Source organism: Scyliorhinus torazame, chromosome 15, assembly GCF_047496885.1.
Source record: "Scyliorhinus torazame isolate Kashiwa2021f chromosome 15, sScyTor2.1, whole genome shotgun sequence".
Taxonomy (NCBI): Eukaryota; Metazoa; Chordata; class Chondrichthyes; order Carcharhiniformes; family Scyliorhinidae; genus Scyliorhinus; species Scyliorhinus torazame.
Genome location: NC_092721.1, coordinates 113,280,382 through 113,307,923, shown reverse-complemented (window position 1 = coordinate 113,307,923; position 27,542 = coordinate 113,280,382). Strand labels below are relative to the sequence as shown.

The 27,542-nt window shown below is 45.9% G+C and overlaps 1 protein-coding gene across 11 annotated transcripts in view; it reads right to left on the bottom strand.

Moving 5' to 3' along the window:
- tenm4 (teneurin transmembrane protein 4) overlaps nucleotides 1-27,542 on the bottom strand; it is a 3,407,721-nt gene that overhangs the window by 213,852 nt on the left and 3,166,327 nt on the right. For all 11 annotated transcript variants that reach the window (XM_072476554.1, XM_072476555.1, XM_072476556.1 and 8 more), the window contains 2 exons: nucleotides 20,451-20,552; nucleotides 15,276-15,470 (listed from right to left, as the gene is read on the bottom strand). In XM_072476554.1, coding sequence (XP_072332655.1) covers nucleotides 15,276-15,470; nucleotides 20,451-20,552 — 297 coding nt within the window. The remainder of the gene's footprint in view (nucleotides 1-15,275; nucleotides 15,471-20,450; nucleotides 20,553-27,542) is intronic.

The following is a 27,542-nucleotide window of genomic DNA, read 5'->3' as shown; positions in this document are numbered from 1 at the left end:
ATTTGGGTCTTTCTTGGGGTACAAGTTGAACCTAGACAAGAATGAGTATTTTGTGGTGTCTCGGCCAGGGGTGGGGGGGGGCAGCCATTCCGTAGGGCAGGGACTCACTTTAGGTATCGGGGGTGCAGGTTGCCCGGGAGTGGGGGAGGCTTCGCAGATACAACATCTCTAGTTTGGTGGGGAGAGCTCCCTCTGTCACTGATGGGTCGGGTACAGGCGGTAAAAATGAATGTGTTGCCGCGATTTCTGTTTATTTTTCAATGCCTACCGATTTTCCTGCCAAAGGCTTTTTTCAGGGAGATTGAGGGAAGGATTACCTCGTTCATATGGGGAGGGAAGGTGGCGAGAGTTAGAAAGGTGCTACTACAGCGGGGAAGGCAGGCAGGGGGTTTGGGTCTCCCGAACCTGATGTACTACTACTGGGCGGCGAATGTGGAGAAGGTGCGGAGCTGGGTCAGAGGGGTTGATTCCCAGTGGGTCAGAATGGAGGAGAGTTTGTGCAGGGAGTCGTGACTGAAAACACCAGCAACAGCGCCGCTCCCGATAGCTCCGGGGAAATACTCAGGGAGTCCGGTAATAAAGCTTCATTGAAAATCTGGAGGCAGTTTAACCAACACTTTGGGTTGGGGGCAGGGTGAAGGGAAATGCCGATTCGGGGGAACCACAGATTTGAGCCAGGGAGGTGGGATGGAAATTTCCGGAAATGGGAAGAGAAGGGGATTAAGATGCTAAAAGATTTGTTTCTTAGGGGTCGGTCTGCAGGCTTGAAGGAGCTGGAAGCGAAGTATGGGCTGGAGCATGGAGAAATGTTTAGATCCATGCAGGTTCGAGATTTTGCCAGAAAGGTGATACAGAGCTTCCCGGAGACACCGGCCTCCACATTGCTGGAGGAGGTGCTGAGGACATGGGGACTGGAGAAGGGGGTAGTGTCAGCAGTGTACGGAGCCATTTTGGAAGAGGATAAGGCACCACTGGAAGGGATCAAAGCCAAGTGGGAGGAAGAGTTGGGAGAGGTTATAGAGGAGGGGGATCTGGTGTGAGGTGCTCCACATCATGTGCGAGGTTGGGGCTGATACAGCTGAAGGTGGTATACAGAGCACACCTCACGAGGGCGAGGATGAGCCAATTCTTTGAAGGAGTAGAAGATGTGTGTGAGCATTGCGGGGGGAGGGGGGTGCTAACCACGTTCATATGTTTTGGTCCTGTCCAAAGCTAGAGGATTATTAGAAGGAAGTTTTTCGGGTCATTTCCAAGGTGGTGCATGTGAAACTGGACCTCGGTCCCCAGGAGGCCATATTCGGGGTGTCGGACCAGCCAGGGTTGGAAACAGGTGCGGAGGCAGATAACTTGGCCTTCGCCTCGTTGATCGCCCGAAGGCGGATGAAGAGCAGCCTCTCCACCCTGTGCCCTGGCATGGCGGACCTGTTGGAATTCTTGACTCTTGAGAAGGTTAAGTTTGAACTGAGGGGAAGGACGGGGGGGTTCTACAAGTCATGGGCAATATTCATTATGCACTTTCAAGAACTGGATAACATCGAACATTAGTTTGGGGGGGGGGGGGTGAGTGGGTGGGTTGGGGGGGAGGGGGGCTGTGTGTATTAAGGGTGACTATGGGTAATCCCTGATTCCTTTTTGTCTTTTGTTTATGTAAACATGCGGGCTAATGTTTGGGGGTTGGTGGGAGGATGGGATCTTTGTTATTGTTATGGAGATTAACATATTTGTTGCTGATTATTGTTTATTGTTGGTGGGTGTAAATTTGGGAGAAAATGTGAAAAAGGAGGAGCATAAAAATATTTTTTTAAAATGAAACTGATTTTCATTAGATGTCAGGAGGTTTTCATTTCCCCAGCGGGTAATTGACCTTTGGACTAATTTGTTGGCTAATGCAGTGGATACAGATTTGCAGGATGTTCAAACTGGAGCTGGACACATTCCCGGAGAAGGCTGATGTTATTGCATACAAAATATTGTTGGCGTATAGACTGATACACCACCTGATATACCTCAAACAACCAATTTTCTGATTATCTTCATGCATGCCGAACCATCCAAGTGTGTTGCTATGGCAATGGGCCCTTTCTGTCGAATCTCACCACCAATATTTTTTAATTTTTCATTCACAGGATGTGGGTGTCGCTGGCTAGGCCAGCATTTATTGCCCATCTCTAATTGGTATTGATGGTGGTGAGCTGCCTACTTGAACTGCTGCATTGGATGTGGTGCAGATACACCCACAGTGCTGTTAGGAAGGCAGTTCCAGGAATTGACCCAGTGGCAGATGGAGCAGCGATATAGTTCCAATCTAAAAGGTTTTCTATTATCTTATTATCTTTCCCTAACTGCAGTGTTCAGTAGTTGTTTATTTTTAAAACTTTTACACCTACATAAAAGGAATGAAAATTTTAATGGCTAGACGTTTCTGGCCAGCAAGAGAGATCAATCTCTGGGGATGGAAGCATCTGCGGTGTCCGCTTCTGCCCACGTGCACCTGGAAAACACAATTTCACGCTGGCTGACCAATTAAGGGCTGGCCAGCATGAAACACACTGGTATTGCTTCAGAAAACACTTTGATTGCCCAGTGAACAATCTGAATATTGTGATCTTGTCGTTTTATCATTATGAAATATTTTGTTACACAGATTTCTGATGCAAGCAGGTGATTGCAAAGAATGTTGCTTGAATTCATTGCTGTTCCTTTCAATTTTAACATTTCGGTTTCATAATCAATTCTTCTTCACCTTTCCTCTTTTCTGGCGCCTTGTTGAATCACTTCAGACCAGGCTTGTCCAAGCTTTTTGCTCGGGGAGAGCCATATTTACATATGTTTTCCTCACCCAAAGGCCCGATGAGCAAATTTCAGAAAGACATGTTTGGCACAACAATAAATTGAATTTTTAAAAAAGATGATGTTTAAAGAAAGAATCAATTGCTGAGCAAAAGTACGGCAGTGTCATAGAATGGTGTGAGAAGATCAGTGAGAGTAGGTGAGCGTGAGTGGGTGGAGTATAAGTGTTGATGTGTGGTGGTGGGAGTGGGTGGGTAAACTGGGATTGGGCATAAAGCAGACTCACCCCACACACTCACACAGTGTTATGCACTGCCCTCCACACACTCATTCAGTCAGTCACCCCTACACACACATCTCTCTGGGACAGATGTAGATTGTCGTAAAACCCATCTGGTTCACTAATGTCCTTTAGGGAAAATAAATCTGCCATCCTTACCTGGCCTGGCCTACATGTGACTCCAGATCCACAGTCACGTGGTTGACTGTTAACTGTCCCCTCAAGGGAGATTCGGGATGGGCAATTAATGCTGGCCCAACCTGCGACCCACACATCTCATGAACAAATTTTTTAAAATGTGACCTTGCTCCTCCCCCTTGAGGAAGCAAATTGAGACTGCCTGAGGTCTGGGCAGCTTTCAGCTCTGAGCACACAACAGCACTACTAACCCCTTCCCCACCCACCCTCCGTAGGTTCCGAGCTCCACCAGACACTCTCACACATGCACTCTCTCTCTCTCTCTCTCTCTGTCACAAATTCTCTCTCACACAGAGGCACACCAGCAGCCAGTTCCTGTACCCCACCACAAAACCGCCATCTAGCAGCTGGTTTTTATCCCCGCTCATAACCTTTAAGTCGGGATCCCCATTTATATTTAATTGAATAGGCATATCGTGCATTTATGCCTGATTGTCCACCCCCTCCCCGCACTCCCTGTCCATTCACAACTGGTCCCCTGTGACGAGCACCTGGCGAACAGATCTCACTGGGATGGCATAGGTGAGTACAGCCTCCTGTGGGACGAGGCTCATGCCCGAGTAGTGCCTTGGCACTGATCTGGCACCAACTGCTTAGTGGGGGTAGAGGGGGGGCTCCGTGGTTGGGGGCGGGGTGTTCCGTGGAGATGGGAATGGAGTTCCATAGTGGACGTGGAGTTCAGTGGTGGGAGGGGTATTCCGTGTGGAGGGGGTATGGGGGTGGGTGTAGAGTTCTGTGATGGACGGGTGTTCTGTGCCTGTTAAGGAGGGGGTGCGTAAGTGGGGTATCCCATCTCTTACTAACAGTTTTTTTCAAATAGGGCACTCTTTAAAAATGGCAGATCTTTTAAGAGCTTAAATTGTTGGTGGGGGGGATCCATTCAGAACCACCCTGCCACCATGACGTTGTGGGATCACCCTGTAGCTTTTTTTTCCCCCGAAGTGTCAAAAAATATGGGGCGGGATTCTCCAGTCCCCCAACCGGGTATTTCTCAGTGGCGTGCCGTTAGTTGGTGGTAGGATTTTATCTCCCGCCCTGGATCAGGAATGGTGAAAACATTTCAACTCCTCCTGGCTTATTGGTCCATGTGTAAAAATGCACGGGTTTTGTTAAATTTGCAACAAGTGCATGTTTAATTGATTAATTATCCTTTTAATTTTGGAGTGTTTCCAACCCTCATGTGCACCCACCAACAGTAATATCACGTGATGGCACCATGACGTTGTGCTGTGTGCCCGGCAACTTCTAGCGGGATACATGCAAGTTCAGGTCGAGCACGCATCCGTTCACGTTCTGGAAAATTATGGCCTATGAAAAAGAAAGCCACTTGATTGTTTCCCCTTTCCACAAACATACAAACCGTCCGCCACCGATGAACAGTGTCAACCGTGTGTACCATCTACAAGATGCATTGCAGTAACTCACCAAGGTTCCTTAGACAACACCTTCCAAACCCATGACCATTACCATCTAGAAGGACAACAGCAGCAGATGTCTGGTACCCCACTATCTGAAGGTTCCCCTCCAAGTCATTCACCACCCTGACTTGGAAATATAGCGTCACTCCTTCACTGTCACTGGGGCAACATCCTGGAACTCCCTCCCTAACAGCGCTGTGGATGTACCTACACCTCAAGGACTGCAACGGTTCAAGAAAGCAACTCACCACTACCTTCTGAAGGGCAACTTCAGGGATGGGCAATAAATGCTGGCCTAGCGAGCGACGTCCACATCCTGTAAATGAATTTTTAAAAAGCTCCCCCCTCTTATACTCACGCACACAGAATTCCAGATAAGGCAGTGTCTCACTCACTTCATCTGATCTCCTGCCTTTCATGTTGCTTAGTTGCAATTTGGCTGAATGGGACATAGTAAATGGATGGCCTTATTCTGCATCCACCTTGTGTTTGTAATCATGTTTGTGTTTGTAAAACAGTTAAGTATCTCTATAGATACATAATAGAATTATTGGGTTCAACCTTTCACACACTTCCCTGCAGAAGTACAAGATGTTACACTATAGAATACATTTTGAACACATATCAACATGCACTGGAAAATTGTGACCAGTTCGGGCAGTACTCCCACTGGCATTCTGCACTGATGCCTATTATCATATCGAACAAAGTACTTGTGAACTGGCTAAATTGCCCACATCAATACAGTCAAGTTCAAGTGACTCTGGGATTTGAATTCTCTGTTGTTAAAATTCCTAGGCAACCTAGGTGCTTCTAATCTCAGCAGAGAGTGACACTTGAACGTGCTCATACACACTGTCAATTCTACAGCAAAATTGATGTAAGTGGCTGTACAGAAATCCACTGCCAGGCCCTCTGGCCTTAGCAAGTAAAGAAGAATGCACAGCAGCAGGGCACAGCAGTCGTAAACATTCATGTGGTGTTGGGTGTTCTGACACACAGATGAGCCAACACAGTTGCATATGGTACAACGCTTCTTTATTTAAACTTACTATTTACAGTTTGGTCTTTGCACTCTGCACGTGGGGGGTTCCCTGCTTGTGGTGTTTTAACAGCTCTTTCTTGTTCCCTTCTCCCCAGACCTACTGACCACCAGGTGTCGTGCTCGTGCTTTTTATATGGTTGGTGTTCTTGTCTGTGATTGGTTGTGGTGTTGTGTACTCTGATTTGCCTGTGAGTGTGTCCATCATGATGTGTGTGTTTGAATATCATGACATCCCCCCTTTTTACAAAGATATGTGCCTACGTGGTGATAAATATGATCGTGTCTTGAGTGCATCTAGGAGTGTGTGTGTGTCGTGTGCAGCATGTGCATATGACGGAACTATGTACATGGGGCGATGTCGGGTGCGTCACATGAGCCAAGTTGTACCATAACATAACATAAATGCGAACGAGAGAAGAAGAAAAAACAAACTTGAACAGTTGTCCAGTCAGACGACCTCTGGAACGATAAACAACAACAGGTTATCATGTAAAATTGTGCAACTTGTTAAACATATGAACGGTATTATAAGTCCAGTCTAATGGGCTTGCGACGAGTTCGGGTTGACCGCCTCAAGGGTGGATCAAGAACCACCGGCTGCTGTGCAGGCATGGCCATGGGTGGCGATGGAAAGGGCGTGATGTGCGGCAGCTCCACAAAGTCATCCTCGGAAGCCTGTTGAGGATCTGGCGTGTGTGTGCTGTGTGGCTGTGAGCGTGGAAGTCGGCGAAGGGCGCGCTGATTGCGGCGACGCACGGAACCATCCGGCATGCGAACCAGGAACGAGCAGGGAGCCACTTGTCGGAGGACTTCGGCCGGTGCTGACCAGCCACCATACGGTTGATGGACGCGTACTTTGTCTCCGGAGGACAGGGGGGGCAGGTCCGTCGCTCGTGTGTCGTACCGACTTTTCTGGCGATCACGCTGCAGTTGCATGTTCCGAAGAACCGCCTCATGGTCTGTCGTTGGTGCCAGGATGGACGGTACCGTCGTCCTGAGGGAGCGACCCATTAGTAGCTGCGCTGGCGAGAGACCCGTGGATAACGGGGCCGATCGATAGGCCAGCAAGGCAAGGTTAAAGTCCGATCCGGCAGCAGCCGCCTTGCACAGGAGCCGCTTGGCGATGTGGACACCCTTTTCAGCCTTCCCGTTCGATTGTGGATGCAGAGGGCTGGATGTCACATGAGTGAAACCATATGCTGCGGCAAAGGACGACCATTCACGGCTGGCAAAACAAGGTCCATTGTCTGACATGACAGTCCTTGGAATGCCATAGCGAGCAAATGTTTCCTTGCAGGCCCCAATGACTGCGGACGACGTCAGATCATGGAGAGGCATGACTTCCGGGTAGTTTGAGAAGTAGTCTATAATAACAATGTAATCTCTGCCGAGCGCGTGAAATAGGTCAACACCCACCTTCGCCCAGGGGGACGTCACCATCTCGTGTGGTAGAAGTGTTTCCGGAGGTTGCGCCGGCTGAAACCTCTGACAGGTTGTGCAGTTGAGCACCATGTTGGCTATGTCTTCATTAATACCCGGCCAATATACCGCCTCCCGGGCCCTTCGTCTGCATTTTTCGACGCCCAAGTGGCCTTCGTGTAGTTGATGAAGAATCATCTGGCGCACGCTGTGCGGAATAACGATCCTGTGTGATTTCATAAGGACCCCGTCTATGTTGGTGAGATCATCTCGCACATTATAAAACTGGGGGCACTGCCCTTTTAGCCACCCTTCCGTCATGTGGCGCATCACTCGCTGCAGAAGGGGGTCAGTCGCCGTCTCTGCGCGTATGTGGGCCAGACTAGGATCATCAGCTGGCAGATTTGCTGCTGTCAGAGTTACGTGTGCCTCAATTTGACGCACGAACCCCTCCGCATCTGGTGGTGTGCTCACTGCTCGGGAAAGAGTGTCCGCCACGATGAGTTCCTTCCCCGGAGTGTAGATCAGTTCAAAATCGTACCTCCTGAGTTTAAGTAAGATGCGCTGGAGGCGAGGAGTCATGTCGTTCAGGTCTTTGTTAATGATGTTGACCAGGGGGCGGTGGTCAGTTTCGACCGTAAATCGTGGCAGGCCATACACATAGTCATGGAACTTGTCCAGTCCAGTTAACAAGCCCAGGCATTCTTTTTTGATTTGCGCGTAGCGCTGTTCGGTAGGGGTCATGGCTCGTGAGGCATACGCAACCGGGGCCCATGATGACGTGCTGTCTTTTTGCAGGAGTACCGCTCCAATACCAGATTTGCTGGCGTCTGTTGAGATCTTTGTAGGGCGAGTCGTGTCAAAGAAGGCCAGCACTGGTGCCGTGACCAGTTTGTGCTTGAGCTCCTCCCATTCCCGCTGATGCGATTGGTGCCAGTTGAATTCTGTCGATTTTTTTACGAGATGGCGCATATTTGTTGTATGAGAAGCCAGGTTGGGAATGAACTTCCCAAGGAAGTTGACCATGCCCAGGAATCTTAAGACAGCCTTCTTGTCAGCCGGTCGTGGCATGGCTGTGATGGCGCTAACCTTGTCTGCATCGGGACGGACCCCTGACCTTGAGATGTGGTCCCCGAGGAATTTCAGCTCCGTCTGGCCGAAGGCACACTTCGCACGGTTGAGACGCAGGCCATTTTGTCGTATGCGGGTAAAGACACGTCGTAGACGATGCATGTGTTCCTGCGGAGTGGTGGACCAAATGATGATATCGTCCACATATACACGTACCCCTTCGATGCCTTCCATCATCTGCTCCATAATGCGGTGGAATACTTCAGATGCCGAAATGATGCCGAATGGCATCCGGTTGTAGCAGAATCTGCCAAAAGGGGTGTTGAATGTGCATAGTCTTCGGCTGGCCGGGTCCAGTTGGATCTGCCAGAATCCTTTGGACGCATCCAATTTAGTGAATATTTTGGCTCGCGCCATCTCGCTGGTGAGGTCTTCTCGTTTCGGGATGGGATAGTGTTCCCGCATGATGTTGTTATTCAGATCTTTTGGATCTATACATATACGGAGCTCGCCAGAGGGCTTCTTTACACAGACCATGGAGCTGACCCATGACGTGGGCTCCGTGACCCTGGATAGGACCCCTTGGTCCTGAAGAATCTGCAGTTGTGCCTTGAGGCGGTCTTTGAGTGGCGCAGGAACCCTGCGAGGTGCGTGAACGACAGGGATGGCGTCCGGTCTGAGTCGAATCTTGTACGTGTATGGCAATGTCCCCATGCCTTCAAAAACCTCCTGGTTGTGAGCAAGGAGGGAATGGAGATTTGCGTGGAACTCAGCATCCGGGAAGTCGGATGTCTCATCTGGAGAGAGAGACATAATGCGCTGTACCAGGTGAAGGACCTTACACGCCTGTGCGCCCAGTAACGAGTCCTTTGATGAGCCGACAACTTCGAAGGGGAGTGTGGCCGTGTACCTCTTGTGAGTCACCTGTAGCTGGCAAGATCCTATGGACGGGATGACGTTCCCGTTATAGTCAACCATCTTGAGCCGGGATGGCGTGATGGGTGGTTTGACCTTCATGGCCTGGACTGCAGAGTAAGCAATCAGGTTGGCGGATGCTCCGGTGTCCAGACGGAAGGCGACGCGAGATCGGTTGACCGTCAGGGTGGCACACCACTCATCGGCTGGATTGATGGCATTGACCTTGTTGACATCTATGACGGAAACTCGGAAGGCATCCTGGTCATCTGCATCACTTAACTGGAAGTCTTGATGCGTGGGCTGGACGGTCCTGACTCGTCTGCGAGGTTGTCGAGGATGCGCCGGATCCATGGGTTGAGCCGAACGACAGTGGGCTGCGTAGTGGCCCATCGTGCCACATCTGTGGCACTGTCGGTTTTTTGCTGGACATTGCCCTTTTAAATGTAGAGCTCCACAATTGCCGCACGTCATGACGTCACGGCGTTCGTTGCGCCACTGCGCATGCGCAGTGCGATCTTGCGGTGGGCGCGCCTGCGCAGTGCGTCCCTCGTTGTGGCCGTTATTTTTGGCGCGCACCTGCGCGGGAGACCGCGAAAAGCGCGGGAAGCGGCCGCTGTCGTCCGGGCCGTGGGTCGGGAAGTAATCGACGGCCTGGATGCGTTCGACGTCGTGGGCGGCCTGGCTTGCCGATTCGACGGCTGGGGACCCCCTCCGTGCCAACTCGGACGCCTGAAATCGGGCAAAACGGCAGGTAGCATTTTCGTGGAGGACACAGGCTTCCACAGCAGACGCTAAGGTAAGGCTTTTCATTTTTAGAAGCTGCTGGCGTAGGCCACTAGAGGCAACGCCAAAAACAATCTGGTCCCTGATCATGGACTCTGTGGTGGTGCCGTAACCGCAGGACTGCGCTAGAATCCGGAGGTGCGTCAAAAAGGGTTGAAAAAGCTCCTCCTTACCTTGCAGGCGTTGCTGAAAGAGGTATCTTTCAAAACTTTCATTTACTTCAACTTGAAAGTGCTGGTCCAGCTTGAGGATGACCGTGTCATATTTGGCTTGGCTTTCGCCTTCTTCGAACACCAGTGAGTTGAAGACGTCGGTTGCGTGCGGACCTGCGTAGAAGAGGAGCATTGCAATCTTCGAGTCATCCGAGACATTCTGTTTTTCGGTGGCACGGATGTACAGGTCAAATCGCTGCCTGTAGAGCTTCCAGTTGGTACCTAGGTTCCCCGTGACTTGCATCGGCTGCGGTTTGCCGGTGTGGTCCATGTCCAGAATGGCAGGTTAGTAGGCAGGTATCGATCCACTCCTGTACCATGTGGTGTTGGGTGTTCTGACACACAGATGAGCCAACACAGTTGCATATGGTACAACGCTTCTTTATTTAAACTTACTATTTACAGTTTGGTCTTTGCACTCTGCACGTGGGGGGTTCCCTGCTTGTGGTGTTTTAACAGCTCTTTCTTGTTCCCTTCTCCCCAGACCTACTGACCACCAGGTGTCGTGCTCGTGCTTTTTATATGGTTGGTGTTCTTGTCTGTCATTGGTTGTGGTGTTGTGTACTCTGATTTGCCTGTGAGTGTGTCCATCATGATGTGTGTGTTTGAATATCATGACAATTCACTGATGCAAAAAGGAGAGCATGAGAAAATGTCAGTACTGGCAAACAATTTATCTCCCAATACCTGTCATGATATGCAGACATGCACATGAGATACAGACAGGCAGCTAATGAACACAGAGAACAGGACATAACCAATCAGCAGGCAAAACACTTGGGGGTGGTTTCCCACTACAAAAGGCACGAGGCACTCACACTCCGCCTCTTTCCACTTGGGACATCTACAGAGTGAGTCCGGTGTATATATCACATAACACCTACAGCATGTGGCTAAGAGCTCGTCTGGTTCAGTCAGACAGAGTAATCACACTTAGGTTAGCAGAGAGTCGAACTCACAGAGAGCTGTGCTAACTGTGTGACAGGTTCAATAAATCAAATTGAACTAACTTCAATATCTGGAGTATATTTCAGTTATAGATGCATCCAGTTGCAGCCCGTGTTAGCTCAGTGTGCTTAACACGACATGGTACCAGAAAACTGCTATCCCTAGGTGGTTTACCTCAATCTGTTCCGTGACGACCAGCAAATGTATCCCGGCACCATGGAGAAGATCCAGGCTCCTCAACAGCTGCGGACCTCCGGCAATCTCAGTGCCAACTGGCGGACTTTCAAGCAAAGGTACATCGCAGCTTCAGATCTCGAGGGTGCGTCTGATACAAGAAAGATCGCGCTTCTCCACTCAACTGCGGGGGATCAAGCCATCAAACTCTTCAACTCGTTTAACTTCACCGAAGGCCAGGACAAGACAAAGTTTCAGACCTTCCTGGACAAGTTTGATAGTCATTGTGAAGTGGACACCAATGAAATCTTCGAGTACTATATATTCAAACAACACCTACAAGGTAAAGATGAATCTTTCAACTCCTTCCTAACTCATCTCCGTCTACTAGCACTGTCCTGCAACTTTGGTGATATTGCTGACTCCATGATTAGAGACCAAATCGTTTTTGGAGTCACTCTGATCCTCAGAGAGCAGCTTTTAAAAATCAAGCATATGACCCTGTCAGTTGCGATTGAAACATGTACAGTGCATGAGCACGCCAAAAATTGGTATTCCCAATAATAATCGGCTGAAAATGAGAAACTTGCCTCCCACAAGGCAGAGAGTGTGCAGGCCATCGATCGGATGCAGCGCCTCAGCGTTGATGAAAGCGGCCATGTCGCGTGCTCTTCCCGGAGCCCCACGCATGCGCGATGCGAATGGGATAACAAAGCGGCCGATCACCACACTGCGCAGGTGCGAACGTCTGCCGACCGCACTGCGCATGTGCGACGACGCACGGAGCGTAACGACGTCATGACATGCCCGAACTGCAGCACCGCCCACTTAAAGAAACACTGCCCTGCAAGAGGCAGGCGCTGTTTAAATTGCGGAAAGCCTGGACACTATGCAGCCTTGTGCAGGTCTGCACCACCAGTCAAGGGCCAGTGCTCCCAATTCCAATGCAAGCGCATTCGGAGTGTCCAACAAGGTTTCCAGGCTTCTGATCCTGGCAGTATAACGGATCCAGAGGATGATTGCCTGGAGTCCCCCGACTATGTGGGCATCATCACCACATGTGAACTTGCCTCACCGACATCATCACGGTGCCTGCCCATCCTCACTGTGGATTCTGCGGACGAATGACGTGCGGTGATGCAAGTAAATCAATGCTCCATCCAGTTTAAGCTGGACACAGGTGCTTCTGCCAATCTCCTTTCACAGGCAGATTTCAACCGCATCAAGAAGCCACCCAAGCTCCTTCCAGCAGCCTGCCAGCTCCTGGACTATAACGGCAATGCCATCACAGCCATCCTGCCATCTGCTTGTCTCCAACAGGAGCATTCACGCAAGGCTAAGGTTTGAAATCGTCAAGCCAGACAGGGCCTCCCTGCTCGGCGCACATGCATGCAAGCTGCTAAACCTTGTGCAGCGGGTCTACACAATGACCTTCCCCAACGTGGATCTTCGAGCCGGCATTGACGGCATCCTTGCTCAGTATCCGGATGTGTTTGACGGGATGGGCATTCGGTACAAAACCCTGCTGCGGCCTGATGCCACGCCTGTGGTCCACGCGCCACGCCGGGTCCCGGCTCCACTAAAGGAGTGCCTGAAGGCGCAGATAAAGGATCTTCAGGACCAGGGCATCATCTCCAAAGTTACAGAACCGACTGACTGGGCCAGCTCGATGGTATGTGTAAAGAAGCCTTCGGGGGAGCTGTGCATCTGCATTGATCCCAAGGATCTCAATCAGAATATAATGCGGGAACACTACTCCGTCCCAAAGCGGGAGGAACTAACAAGTGAGATGGCACACGCCCGGTTTTTCACACAGTTAGATGTGTTACATGAATTCTGGCAAATCCAGCTGGATGAGTCCAGCAGAAGGCTCTGCACCTTCAACACACCGTTTGGCAGGTACTACTATAATCGTATGCCGTTCGGCATTGTCTCGGCCTTGGAGATCTTCCATAGAATCATGGAGCAGATGATGGACGGCATTGAAGGGGTTTGTGTGTATGTGAACGACGTTATCATATGGTCCACAACCCCCGAAGAGCACATCTCTCGTCTCCAGCAGGTATTCCGCCATGTCCATGCCAATGGCCTGAAGCTGAACAGGGCCAAGTGTTGCTTTGACATGTCGACGCTGAAGTTCTTAGGTGACCAGATATCTCAGCAGGGTGTGCGCCCGGGCACAGACAAGGTCAAGGCCATCAAAGCCTTGGGGGGAGGGGGCAGGGAGAGACCGGCAAGGAATGGGGGGAGGTGGGGCTGGAGTGTGCGAAGGGGATCGAACTGGACCAGGAGAAGAGTTGCAGGGTGGTTGGGGCATCACTTCAGGGTTTGGGTGATATGGGGCATCACCCATATTGGGTGATATGGGGGGTCGTGTGTTTGGGGTTGTCCCGTGCAAGGCTGGGTCTAGGTCTTTTAAATAACTAATCTGGAGTTAGAAGTGATTTTTTTTCTTCCAACTTGTTCAGAGTAACTCTCAGGGTAGAACAAGCAGAACCATCCAAAGTTAGCAATTTAAATTGCTTCTGTCAGATGGTTCCCAGCCCAGCACAATTGTGCAGCGGAAATTAGCACTTCTGGGAAATTGATGGGTAAATCCTTGTGTGGGAACTTCCTAGAGGGGTTTCCCAGCGCATCACTGCAGTACCGCCTAAATGTGACAGTGGGGAACCAGGAAGTTAAGGGCCATGCATATATATTCCCTTCAAATCTGGAAATGAGTATATATATATATATATATATAAAATATAAATAACAACTGCATATCAGGATTATATGCACGTGTATAATCCAGACAACAAATTGTTTTTTTAATGCAAGTCTTCTTCATAGATGCAGATAATATTCTGTCACATATGAATGATGTTGCTTCATTCCAAGTGTCATTTCTTTCCTCAGTGCCATTTGCAGAATGGGTACCTAATGGTGAGAGTGGAGACCCCTGCACCAGTTAGTGCTACCAGCACAGTTATAGTACATCAAGAAATGGCTGACTTGTGCTCCTTGTTTCATAAACTCATGTCACCAGATGACATGGTACTCCCAAGAGTATGGGGAAAGGGGGGAGGAAGGAATGGTGTAATTCAGAAATACTGGCCGGAATTTTCCAGCCCTTCATGCTGGCGGGATCTTCTAGTCCTGCCGATGCAAACTAAGATATCAGTGGCTCACCCGCCTTGCCGGAAGTCCCGAAAGTTCCAGCAACTGCAATTGAAGACAAGCAAAAATTTAGCCACCAATTGGTGACTCATGTGGTGTACTTCACCTGAACTGTGCCACAAAAGGGGTGTGATCATTCCAACCGACAGTTATGATTTGTTTCTAGTGCACGTGCCAAAACGTTATACAAAAAGCCACAGCAGGCATTACTTTCATACATGCAAGGCCCACATCCTGTCATTAGTGTTCAAATTTATTAAAGTAACATGAGTACACAAGTAGCAACGGGTGAGGCTGCCTAAAAATAGTCAAGCATCAGAAGACCTGGGTTCATACAAAATGCTTTCTACATGGCCTATGTGTCACGCCGTTGCTCAACAGAGGAACAAAGTGTTTAGAAAAGGAGAAGCTGTAAAAAGTGAGCCTACTGCTCCTCTGTGCTAACAGATGATTGTGGTCCCAGAAACAAAGGTCAGAAACCAACTTGACAAGAGGCTACCTCATTGTAATTAATCATCCTAACTAGAGGTCACTGGGAAGAAAAATGTGAAGACTTTAGCCATGGCTTAACAACAGCTAACGGAACACCAGGCCACCTTAGCTTTCAGGCAGGGGAAATAATAGGAAGTACGCAAGTCCGAATTGACTTTTACTATAACCTTCATCCTATTTTTTCATGCTATAATGAACCCTTTCAATCTAGAGCACAATAGTTGCATTAATCTTATCTTTACTGGCTGTAACCTTTCAGTATTTTTCTTGTGAAGGAGTCTGAGAGAGGATTAAATTCTCTGTTTCTCATCCTGAGTAAATTCAGACATTTCGACAATAAATGATTAACGATGCAACTGGGCACCTACCTTGTTCACAGCTCTCTCCTTTGTAGCCAGAATTGCAGATGCAGGTCCCCATGATGCAGGTGCCATGGTTGCCACAAGATGGGTCAAGGCACTGGTTTGTCGGAATGTCACATTCTGCTCCCTTCCAACCACTGTGGCACAAGCAGCTTCCTTTCACATACTGACCATTGCCACTACACAGAACAGGGCAGGATGCTGCGAGAGAGAATGAAAGCAAAGTCACTATGACCATTCAATTCTGATAATGGAGGCAGCTTAGCCAAGTCTTTCATTGATGCATTCTAAACATGTCAAAATGTTTATTCACCTCCAACCAACTACCTTTTGTTTGAGTTTCTGGTATTTTGTTCATTAATGAGCTGAAATACTAGGAATATAACCACTCACCAATAAAATTGGTATAAAACTGCAAATTCTGCCACAAGGTCATAACCATGCTATGGACTTCAGCAATTTATGCAAGTTCAAATTTGAAATTTCTCCATTTATAATCTGGTCCTTCTCCTTCCTGCCAAGTAGTTCTGCTCGAGTTAAATATAATTCTGCAGCTAAGAGGCAGGCAACTTGATTTCAGGCCCCATTGACAAAATTCTCGAGTGCTTAGGAAGCATACATGAGTGGCCCAAACCTACAGGCCCTTTAGGTTGTCCTCTCTCTCCAGCTTTCTTTTGCTTCCCAGACAGCTAAGGTCAAGAACACTGCACGTAAAAGTTGTGACTCGCCAAAATAAAGTGAGACCAAGGTATTGTGTTTCTCACATTGAAAAGATTGTTGTCTATTTATATACTATATTATCCATTGTATACTATACATCAAACACTGTTCTACTAAATTTTAATCTTTAACACCCAAGTGCATTCGAAAGCACCATCCGTTTTTCATTCTGCTCGCAGAGGGAGCTCAAAATTGAGCCACCTTAATACAGCTTGAAATTAACTGGGAATGAGTCCAGGAATGTTCTTAAGGGGAAGAATTTCTGAGAGTTGGTTACACAACTTAGTTGCTGCTCCTGCACAGGCCACAGTACTCTTTATCTGATTAGTTATCAGAGAAACAGTGAGCAGGCAACAGAGGACATTGCTCCAACTTGACCTCAGATACCTATTACACGAGGAATCAGTAGACTTAAAAAGATATCGGCTGAGCCAGTGTAAAGGTTATCCTGCTTAGCATGAAAGGTGAAATATACAATGAATTTCCTGTGGTCCTGTTACATTTCCCAGCAAAAACGCCAAACATTTGACATGTATGCCAGAGTTATAAAACTCTGGTGCGGCCGCATTTGGAGTATTGCGTGCAATTCTGGTCGCCGCATTATAGGAAGGATGTGGAAGCATTGGAAAGGGTGCAGAGGAGATTTACCAGAATGTTGCCTGGTATGGAGGGAAGATCTTATGAGGAAAGGTTGAGGGACTTAAGGCTGTTTTTGTTAGAGAGAAGAAGGTTAAGAGGTGACTTAATTGAGGCATACAAGATGATCAGAGGATTAGGTAGGGTGGACAGTGAGAGCCTTTTTCCTCGGATGGTGATGTCTAGCACGAGGGGACATAGCTTTAAATTGAGGGGATATAGATATAGGACAGATGTCAGAGGTAGGTTCTTTACTCAGAGAGTAGTAAGGGTGTGGACTGCCCTGCCTGCAACAGTAGTGGACTCGCGAACACTAAGGGCATTCAAATGGTCATTGGATAGACATATGGACGATAAGGGAATAGTGTAGATGGGCTTTAGAGTGGTTTCACAGGTCGGCGCAACATCGAGGGCCGAAGGGCCTGTACTGCGCTGTAATGTTCTATGTTCTATGTTCTATGTTCTATGCACAATGTAAACTGCAACTAAATTGCAGCTTCAGATAAAATGTCATATCCCATTTCATGTTGCAAACATGTACGCTCATTAAATTTCAACAGCAATAACAGTAAAGACAACAGGTTCATTGTGATTCTCAGGAAACAGGGTCAGACATTGGAGAAGACAGAGGCTCAGGTCGGATCAGCTTGACTTTCAGCATGCCGGCTAGACCAGGGCATTGAACAGGCATTTTGTATTTCAGGAAAGCCCAGTGTAAAACAGGAACCATTTTCTCTATTGATTATTAGGATAGAGTAATACAAGCACGGTTTATTTATTCTGTGCCATCTTCAGTGTTATCAGGCACTTGGCATGCATGCCAGCATGCATAAAAGGGACAGTTGCAAGCTGCTTGGGAAAGAGAGATTTCTAACTTTTAAATCACTTCAGTGTGGACTCAGGAGGAGTTGGAATGATCTCCCAAGCTCCACGTAATATTTGTGGGCCATTGAAAGACAATGCTCATAAACCTCTTGCTCCAACATTCTCCCACCCTGAAAAAGCAAAATACTGGAAATCTGAATTCACAACAGAAAATGATGAAAATACTCAGCAAGTCAGGCAGCACCTCCAGAGGAACAGGATTAATGGGATGGATTTTACTAGCCGTCCGGAGATGGGCTGGTAAAATGACAGCAGAAGATTTCTGCTGCCTCTGGAGATTACCAGTGGCAGGACTCAATGTTGCGGCCACCTGTCGAGCAGCCAATTATCAGAACATAAGAAATAGGACGAGCAGGCTATTTGGCTCTTTGAGCCTACTCCACCATTCAACACAAGTATGGCTGATCTGCTGGTGGTCTCAACTCCTCTTTCCTGCACCCCACATACATCATGCATACAGATAAAGAAACTTTCATTATGGCTTCAATTCTTCAGCCATTGAGATTTCTTTTCTCGCTGGCAGCACACCCCCACCAGTGGGTTTCCCAGCAGCGTAGGTTGGCTTCAATGGGAAATCCCATTGACAAGCGGCGGTAAGACAGAACCCCGCCACAAGCGAATGGTGCGCCACCGAGAAACACGCGGCTGGGGATCACAGAATCCCGTTCTCTATCTTTTTATAGCTTTTCCTACTCTGAACCTATTTGCTGGTATATTCTGATGTTTGCACTGTGTCCTTTGCTGCCACACTCTGGTTATCAATACCTGTATCAGTATCCTGCTCTATCGCTTTACTCTTTCTTATTAACTTTCAAACTCTTTCCTCACATGAATTTTCTCCCCCAATATTTTGTTTAACATCCTCTTTACACCCCTAGTTATACAATTCATCAGGGCACTGGTTTCAGTGCAGTTCAAGTGAAGTTCACCCTGGCGGAACAGATCCCTCTTTCCCCAGTACTAATGCCAGTGGCTTAGGAATTGAAACCCATTTCTCACACCAAACTTTGAGCCACACATTCAACTCTCTGATCTTATTTACTCTACGCCAATCAGCTCATGACCTAGGTAGCAATCCAGAGATTATCACTTCTGTGCTTCTGCTTTTTAATTTAACCTCAAGCTGTTTATTTGCCCATGACAGAACATCTTTCTTGTTGCTACATATATCATTTGTATCTATGGACACCACAGCAACTGGATTCTTCCCCTCCTGCACCATCCAGCGAACATCAGCTGGATTCTCCGCCGGCGGGATCCTCCTTTTCGTCGACAACGCACTCACGTCTGCGGATTTCCCGAAGGCAGGGGTGTGCCCACAATGGTAAACCCCATTGACCGCTACTGGGATGGAGAATCCCACAGCCGGCGGGGGCGTGCCACATCAGAAAAAGGGTGCTGCGGGACGGAGAATCCCCTCCCATATGTCTGGTCAACTGTTTCTGTTGATAAAGTTCACAGAGGGCAGTACGGTGGCAGAATGGTTATCACCAGTGCCTCACAGCACCAGGGACCCAGGTTTGATTCTGACCTTCAGTGACTGTGTGGAGTTTGTACATTCTCCCCCTGTTTGCGTGGGTTTCTCCTGGATACTTTGATTTTCTCCCACAGTCTAAAGATGTGCAGGTTAGGTAGGCTGGCCATGCTAAATTCCCCGTTAGTTTCCAAATATGTGCATGTCGGGGTGCTCTTTTAGAGGGTCGGTGCAGACCCAATGGGCCAAATGGCCTCCTTCTGCAGTGTAGGGATTCTTTGGTGCCATTATGAATGCTTGGCTGGGCTCCTGCACTCATTAATAGATTTGTTCCACAATGGGAATGTTTACTTTCATTGATTGACATCCTGATGAGATTATGACAGGTCATTCTTTCTTTTATGATGTCTGTATGTTTATTTAGGGGGAGGCAGTGGCTTAGTGGTATTGACACCGGACTAGTAAACCAGAGACCCAGAGAAATGCTCTGGGGATCCAGGTTCAAATCCCCCCAGTGCAGATGGTGAAATTTGAATTCATTGAAATCTGGAATTAAAAGCCCAATGATGACCATGAAACAATTGTCGACTGTTGTGAAAACCCATGTGGTTCACTAACCTTCCTTCCTTTAAGGAAGGAAATCTGCCGTCCTTACCTGGTCTGACCTACATGTGACCCCCAGCAATGTGGTTGACTCTTAACTGCTTCCTCAATGACAATTAGGGATGGGCAATAAATGCTGGCACAGCCTACAATGCCCATTTTTCATGAACAAATTTTTTAAAAAAATTGACCAAAGAGGTGTCAACTGAGGTGACGCTTTTGTTATTCATGCTACAATGGCTCTGTCTGATTGACATTTTTATAGGACTGTAAGAGTACCAGGTTTTTTTCCCCCAAGGGAAATTTTTGAATTGGTTTTTAAAGTGCATTTCAAGACTTGCATTTGTTATTGTATAATACATACTGGGTGAGGGGGTCTGAAAGATGCAGGAAGGCCATGGAAGAGGTATGAGGGCATGGAGCCAGCATGGGCAAAACCTTTTAAACATACCTTTCAAAAGGTTCAGCTCCTAAGAGGCAGTGAACTATGTGTATGCGAGAAGGCTGCTCGACTCCATGAAAACTGCTGGTTTTGTGGGGGGGGCGGGCAGTGGGAGTTGGTATGAAATACCTAGCTTCGCAACAGAATTGGGCAAGTTGGTAACACAGGGTGCAGGCTCACTACTTGTACCCTTACCCTGCATCGGTGAAAACTGCCGGCATGTGATTTGGGATGGGAATCCTGGAATCAAGTCCCGCCCGTTACTTTAAAGGTCTCCAGAGTTGGTCAAACTCTGTTGAAGTCCGGGTCCCGAATCAATTTTGAAAGAAATTGGCAACTATATATAGAGATTTCAGCTCACAGATATTTACAGGATTACAGGTTTCAACAAGTTCCTACAGCAATGACAAGACGTTTTTACCTCGTGCACAGTCCGGTCCAATGTATCCAAGAAAACAATGGCATGTCCCTGCCATACACTCTCCATTCCCAAAACAGTTGGCAGGACATTCATCTGCAGACTCTGAGAGAAATTGAAACCAAATGCTGAGATTATGTTTTCCTACCGTATAACATTAGGTGCAAAGATCAACAATATTTTAATACGTTGGTATATTTAATCTTTTAAAAAAGACCATTTAGATGCACATTAGCTTTCCTCATCCCTCACATTTTCTTTCCTTCTTCGAGCAGGATCATTTTATACTACATTCTCCTTCATAAGTACCATGAATGCTCTTAGTTACTGATCATCAGGAAGTGCACTACTGCAGTGTGGAACAGTTTATTCCTTCACAATTCTGTCCAGCAATTAGATGAAGCTGTTGAACAAGTCTGAGATTCAAAACTGTAACAATTTAGTTGCTTGTCCATGGTGAGTGGGAGTGGTTCTGAGGCTTCACTGTGCAGTGACTGGATTATATCTGTAGGTAATAACTCCAGATGTAATACAAGCAAATAAAGTTTGCTTTTTTCTTATGTACAATAGCTTAAGAGAACAGATAATTTGCCATTAAAAAAAGTTCAATAAAGGCTAATCTGGAAGTAGGGCGAACATTGGCTCAGATTTTGCAGTCAGTGGCGAATGAAGAGTGTTAGCCTATCATTACCCTTACACTTGTCCACAGAATTCTATGGTTATCATATTGGAATTGGCAGGCTCTAGAAATACATTCCCATATGAGCGCCCTTGACAGGCAATCTGGAAACTGTGAACTGTGTAGGGTAAGCAACAGTGTACCTCTGCAACCAATCAGATTGAAGAGTCTTTACTGAGCTACGCAAATACTGAACTGAGACATTTGAACAATTAATTCAATGTCAGCATAATAAAATGAAGACAAAGTTGGGATTAAAATGAACAGGGAAAAAAGGGAAAAAATATATACTTCTAAAAATTCCCCAACAGTAATTAAAATCTGAAGGAATAAGAATGCACGTTTGTAAAGGTTTCAGTACCAGAGAGGTGGAGTGGCAATAATCAAGAATTATCAGACGGTTAAAAATACACCGTCGTGGAAAATCTTTAACCTTTTCTGGATAATGGGTAATAGTAGCTAAGGAACTTCACATGTTACCATGTGTTTCAATGGCTTTTCTCCTGATGTTATACCAATATAATGAAGCTTCTGGAGAAGCAGAGTAACTTAAGACAATAAATTCCTGATTTACATATTTAACTATGCATGTGAGGTGGCAATAGTTCTATTCTTTAATAATGGTTAGTGGTGTCAGCCTTTGGTTATTCTTAATTTTAGTGCAAAATCTGGGCCAATGAACATTTCTGCAACACTTGAAAAATATAATGATGTTGAAAAAACCCTATTTGCCATTATTGAAAAGTTAAAATTTTTATTTTCTCAGAGTTGAGATACCAATGTTCAGCTTTTCTTCACTTGTTTACAGCTTGCGCTGTCTCCCATTGCCTTTGGGCATTGAAAAAGGCTAAATTTAACAGTCCTCATAGACTTAATTTAAGTTTTGTTCAGAGAAGCACAAAGAAATCCATTATTCCAACATTGAATGCAGTTCAGACTTAGAAAGTAGGCCAATCATTTCCCTGTGTCCCACTTCAGAAATTTGACGGACGAGTTAGAAGATCCTGTTGTGATGAATCCTGTAGGTGCAGATACTCAATTATCTGCTGAAACTAAGTAATTATGTACTCTATAACCGACTCAATTGTCCCATAGTGAGCTGCTGAGAGACCACCCAGCAGCCGGGAGAATCTAGTTATTGTGTAATGCGGTCAGACGTATCATTCCCCATGGAGTTAATCTTCAATGAAATTGTTTGTAAGAGTGATTAGAAAAGCTCTAAACACAGGTCTTGGGATTTAAACAACAAGTGAGTTGAGAAAGTGTGAATCATCTTGCTGCACAGGTAGGTCTCTGAGGTAATTCACAGAACAAGGTACTGTGCACTTTATCATCTTCTCAGACAGCATCAACAAAGAGAGAGTTTGCCTTCTAATGGCTGGGATGACAACGAGCCTTTTCCCCTGATTACATTTAATCTCAAATTGATAAAATAGACCATTAACTAAGGATGAGCTTCAAATCAAATTGACAATCCCAAACAAATCTGAACTGGATACATTTGCATACATGAAGAACCCCTGGTCCCTGAACTTTCAGTCAATTCAGCTGACACAAATTGCCCTGTTCTTTAAGAAAAATAATAGCTTGATAATGACAATTTTGCTACAATTGCCTTTCTTGTGCATCTTGAAGCCCAAAACGGATGTACCATACAAAAGAGCCAATCGGCCTTTGTGGTCTTCAGAAGTCATTTGTGAAATGATAACTGGTATCTTTTTCTATGTTCAATAAATTAAGAAATGTAAAAAATGTGTTTACATTTTTAAAAATTCTGTAGATTGTAATATATTGAACTATATTAAATATACTGGCGCCAAACAATTTCTGCGTAAAGTGAACTATGGGTTCAATCAATTAAGTGCTTATCTTTCGTGAAAAAAGTGGCAAATAAGATATGGATTGATGAGCATGCAAATCAGAAAAAGGTTGCATTATTGCTGTCAAAGTCATTGACCAGCCCCGTCTCGATACTTATGCAGTTTTTAATCTCCTAAATATAGGAAGAATATTATGATCCGAGGGAATTAGAGGTGGTCAAGAAGCATAATTTTGGATATCAGGAATATATGTTACTATGGAATGTTAATAAAGCTGATTGCATTCTATTTGAAGAAGAACACATTTCAAGAGTTCTATAGTAGGGCCAGTCAAGGACAGGGATGGGAAGTTGTGTGTGGAGTCTGAAGAGATAGGCGAGATACTAAATGAATATTTTTCGTCAGTATTCACTCATGAAAAAGAGAATGTTGTGGAGGAGAATGCTGAGACCCAGGCTATTAGAATAGATGGCATTGAGGTACGTAGGGAAGAGGTGTTGGCAATTCTGGACAGGCTGAAAATAGATAAGTCCCCGGGGCCTGATGGGATTTATCCTAGGATTCTCTGGGAAGCCAGGGAAGAGTTTGCTGGGCCTTTGGCTTTGATTTTTATGTCATCATTGGCTACAGGAATAGTGCCAGAGGACTGGAGGATAGCAAATGTGGTCCCTTTGTTCAAGAAGTGGGGTAGAGATAACCCTGGCAACTATAGAGCGGTGAGCCTCATGTCTGTTGTGGGTAAAGTCTTGGAGGGGATTATAAGAGACAAGATTTGTAATCATCTAGATAGGAATAATATGATTAGGGATAGTCAGCATGGCTTTGTGATGAGTAGGTCATGCCTCACAAACCTTATCGAGTTCTTTGAGAAGGTGACTGAACAGGTAGATGAGGGTAGAGCAGTTGATGTGGTGTATATGGATTTCAGTAAAGCGTTTGATAAGGTTCCCCACAGTAGGCTATTGCAGAAAATACTGAGGCTGGGGATTGAGGGTGATTTAGAGATGTGGATTAGAAATTGGCTAGCTGAAAGAAGACAGAGGCTGGTGGTTGATGGGAAATGTTCAGAATGGAGTTCAGTTACAAGTGGAGTACCACAAGGATCTGTTCTGGGGCCGTTGCTGTTTGTCATTTTTATCAATGACCTAGAGGAGGGCGCAGAAGGGTGGGTGAGTAAATTTGCAGATGACACTAAAGTCGGTGGTGTTGTCGACAGTGCGGAAGGATGTAGCAGGTTACAGAGGGACATAGATAAGCTGCAGAGCTGGGCTGAGAGATGGCAAATGGAGTTTATTGTAGAGAAGTGTGAGGTGATTCACTTTGGAAGGAATAACAGGAATGCGGAATATTTGGCTAATGGTAAAGTTCTTGGAAGTGTGGATGAGCAGAGGGATCTAGGTGTCCATGTACATAGATCCCTGAAAGTTGCCACCCAGGTTGATAGGGTTGTGAAGAAGGCCTATGGATTGGTGGCCTTTATTGGTAGAGGGATTGAGTTCCGGAGTCATGAGGTCATGTTGCAGCTGTACAAAACTCTGGTACGGCCGCATTTGGAGTATTGCGTACAGTTCTGGTCACTGCATTATAGGAAGGACGTGGAAGCTTTGGAGCGGGTGCAAAGGAGATTTACCAGGATGTTGCCTGGTATGGAGGGAAGGGCTGATGGACTTGAGGTTGTTTTCGTTAGAGAGAAGAAGGTTAAGAGGAGACTTAATAGAGGCATACAAAATGATCAGGGGGTTAGATAGGGTGGACAGTGAGAGCCTTCTCCCGCGGATGGAAATGGCTAGCACGAGGGGACATAGCCTTAAAATGAGGGGTAATAGATATAGGACAGAGGTCAGAGGTAGGTTCTTTACGCAAAGAGTGGTGAGGCCGTGGAATGCCCTACCTGCAACAGTAGTGAACTCGCCAACATTGAGGGCATTTAAAAGTTTATTGGATAAGCATATGGATGATAATGGCATAGTGTAGGTTAGATGGCTTTTGTTTTTTGACTTCCCATGACGGTGCAACATCGTGGGCCGAAGGGCCTGTACTGCGCTGTATCGTTCTATGTTCTATGTTCTAAGAGGGCATATTTAAAGGATTCAATTTACAGAGAGGACTGTATACTTCCTTTATTAAAATTAGAATGGACTTGTAGAGGAAATTACATGCAAATCCAACTAAAACAAATAACACAATGTGCTTCAGGAAAGTGGACTGAGGGATAAAACTAGGACAGATGTAATTCTGCTCTTCAAAAAATAGACACAATCCATGAGAAAGCACTGCCACCATGAATAAAGAAAAAATTGAAAACAATTTGGCAATAGCCTGGGATTCAAACAGGGCACTGTGTTCCAGGTAAGGACCGATTCAACTGGAGTTTATTCATGTAAAAATGTTTAGAAATCTTCCATATTTTGGCAGTCTTCGGTTTGCCAATTCAAGGCACTTTGTTCAGTTAAAAAAAATGACTAAGAATGAACACAACATAAACATACATAAAATACAATGCAGAATTCAGCACATTCAGGATTGGAATGTCAGCCAGAAACCTGTTTAACATTTGAACCAAATATTAATGAGGCATTTATTCCCTCTCCTATCTTTCCTAATACGTAAATACAAAGCAGTTTTTATTTTGCATTATGGCTGATTTGGGATATTTTTGAGTTTGGTTCAGATAATTTTAACCCCGAACATGCCCATTTAAAAAGCAACCTATTATTTGAACCATGACATTTATTACAAGAATGGTTTTCATTTTTAAAAAATCCTGAATCCAATATGGAATTCAGAAGAAATATCTTCACCCAAGATTGTTAAGAATGTGGAATAAAATGGCCTGAATTCTCCGGCCGTTGGGATTCAGTTTTCCAGCTGGGATTGCACCCCTGCCCGCAGGTTTCCCGGTGGCATGGGGTGGCTTCAATGGGAAATCCCATTGGCAAGTGGCGGGAAGAGAGAATCCTGCCGCCAGCGAACGGTACACGGCTGGGAAGCACACGGCTGATAGGCTGGAGAATTCTGCCCAGTGTGTATGCATTTAAGGGGAAGTTAGATAAACATTTGAGGGAGAAAATAATGGTTACAATGGGAGATTTAGATGAGAAAAAATGAGCAAGGGCTCATGTGGAGCATAAACACTGGCATGAACCATTTGGGATGAATGGCCCTGTTTTTATGCAATCCTATGAATGGAAGGTGTAAAATATAAAAATGTTGCTCACAAATGTGAACGATTTGAAATATTAGTATTGATAAATGGAATCAGTTGTTCTCATTTTCCAAGCTTTAAATGAGGGAATATTACATTGAATAACATAGCTGGTTCAGCTTGTGGAGCGGAGGATGGGTGAGGAGGGAGCAAGAGGTGAGGCAAAATTGTGAACTCTCCCTCATCGAGATTATCTTTACCAATTATGTTTCATTTTGTAATTTCAGTTTTTAACAAGAGGGCAAGAAATGTAATTTAAAAAAATCTTATCATAGCTCAAACATTCACAATCATTTTTAATGAAACATTATAAATTATCATTCAACATATCTAGGTTGTTACCATGTGAAGATCACTCCTACAATTGTCTTCAACTTTTTAAGTAAATTTTTCAAAATATAAATTTAGAGCACCCAATTATTTTTCTCTCCAATTAAGGGACAATTTAGCGTGGCCAATCCACCTACCTGTACATCTTTGGGTTGTGGGGGTGAGACCCACGCAGACATGGGGGAGAATGTGCAAACTCCATACGGACAGTGACCTGGGGTCGGGATCGAATCCGGGTCCTCAGCGCCATGAGATAGCATTGCTAACCACTGTGCCACCCTTATGTAAACCTTTTGTTTGGTAGGTCATTTAATGCACCAGGATTATTTTTGTTGCAAGAAAGTTGTGACAGAGAAGGTTGATGAGGGCAGTGCTGTTGATGTGGTGTTCATGCACTTACAAAAGGCATTTGATAAACTGTCACCCAATAGACCTGGAATGAAGGGGAATAAATGGCAACAGCAACATGGATATAAAACTAGCTGAGTGACAGGAAACAGAGAGCAGTGGTTAATGGATGTTTTCCCGACTGGAAGTTCTTAAAGTTCTCCAGGGATTGGTGTTAGGGCCCCAGCTCTTCTTGATATACATTAATGATTTGACCTTGGCGCACAGGACATAACTTCAGATTATACAGATGATACAAAACTTGGAAGAATTGCGAACTGTGAGGTGGATAGAATAGAACTTCAAAAGGACATAGACAGGTTGTGGAATGGGCAGAAAAGTGGTAGACAAAATTTAATGGAAAGCTGTGTGAAGCGATTCATTTTGTTATGGAAAATTTAGAGAGACAGTATAAAGTAAAGGGTACAATTGTGGAAGAGGTGCAGGAGCAGAAGGGCCTGAGTATATTAATCAATGAAGTTGGCAGGAGAGCTTGAGAGATTGGTTAATAAAGCATCCTAGACTTTATTAATAGAGGCATAATATACAAACCAAAGAATTTGTGTTAAAATAGTGAAAAATTGGTCCAGCCTCAATTGGAGTTTTGTGTCTGGTCGTACCTGCCACACTTTAGGAAGGATGTGAAGCATCAGAGAGAGTACAGAATAAATTTA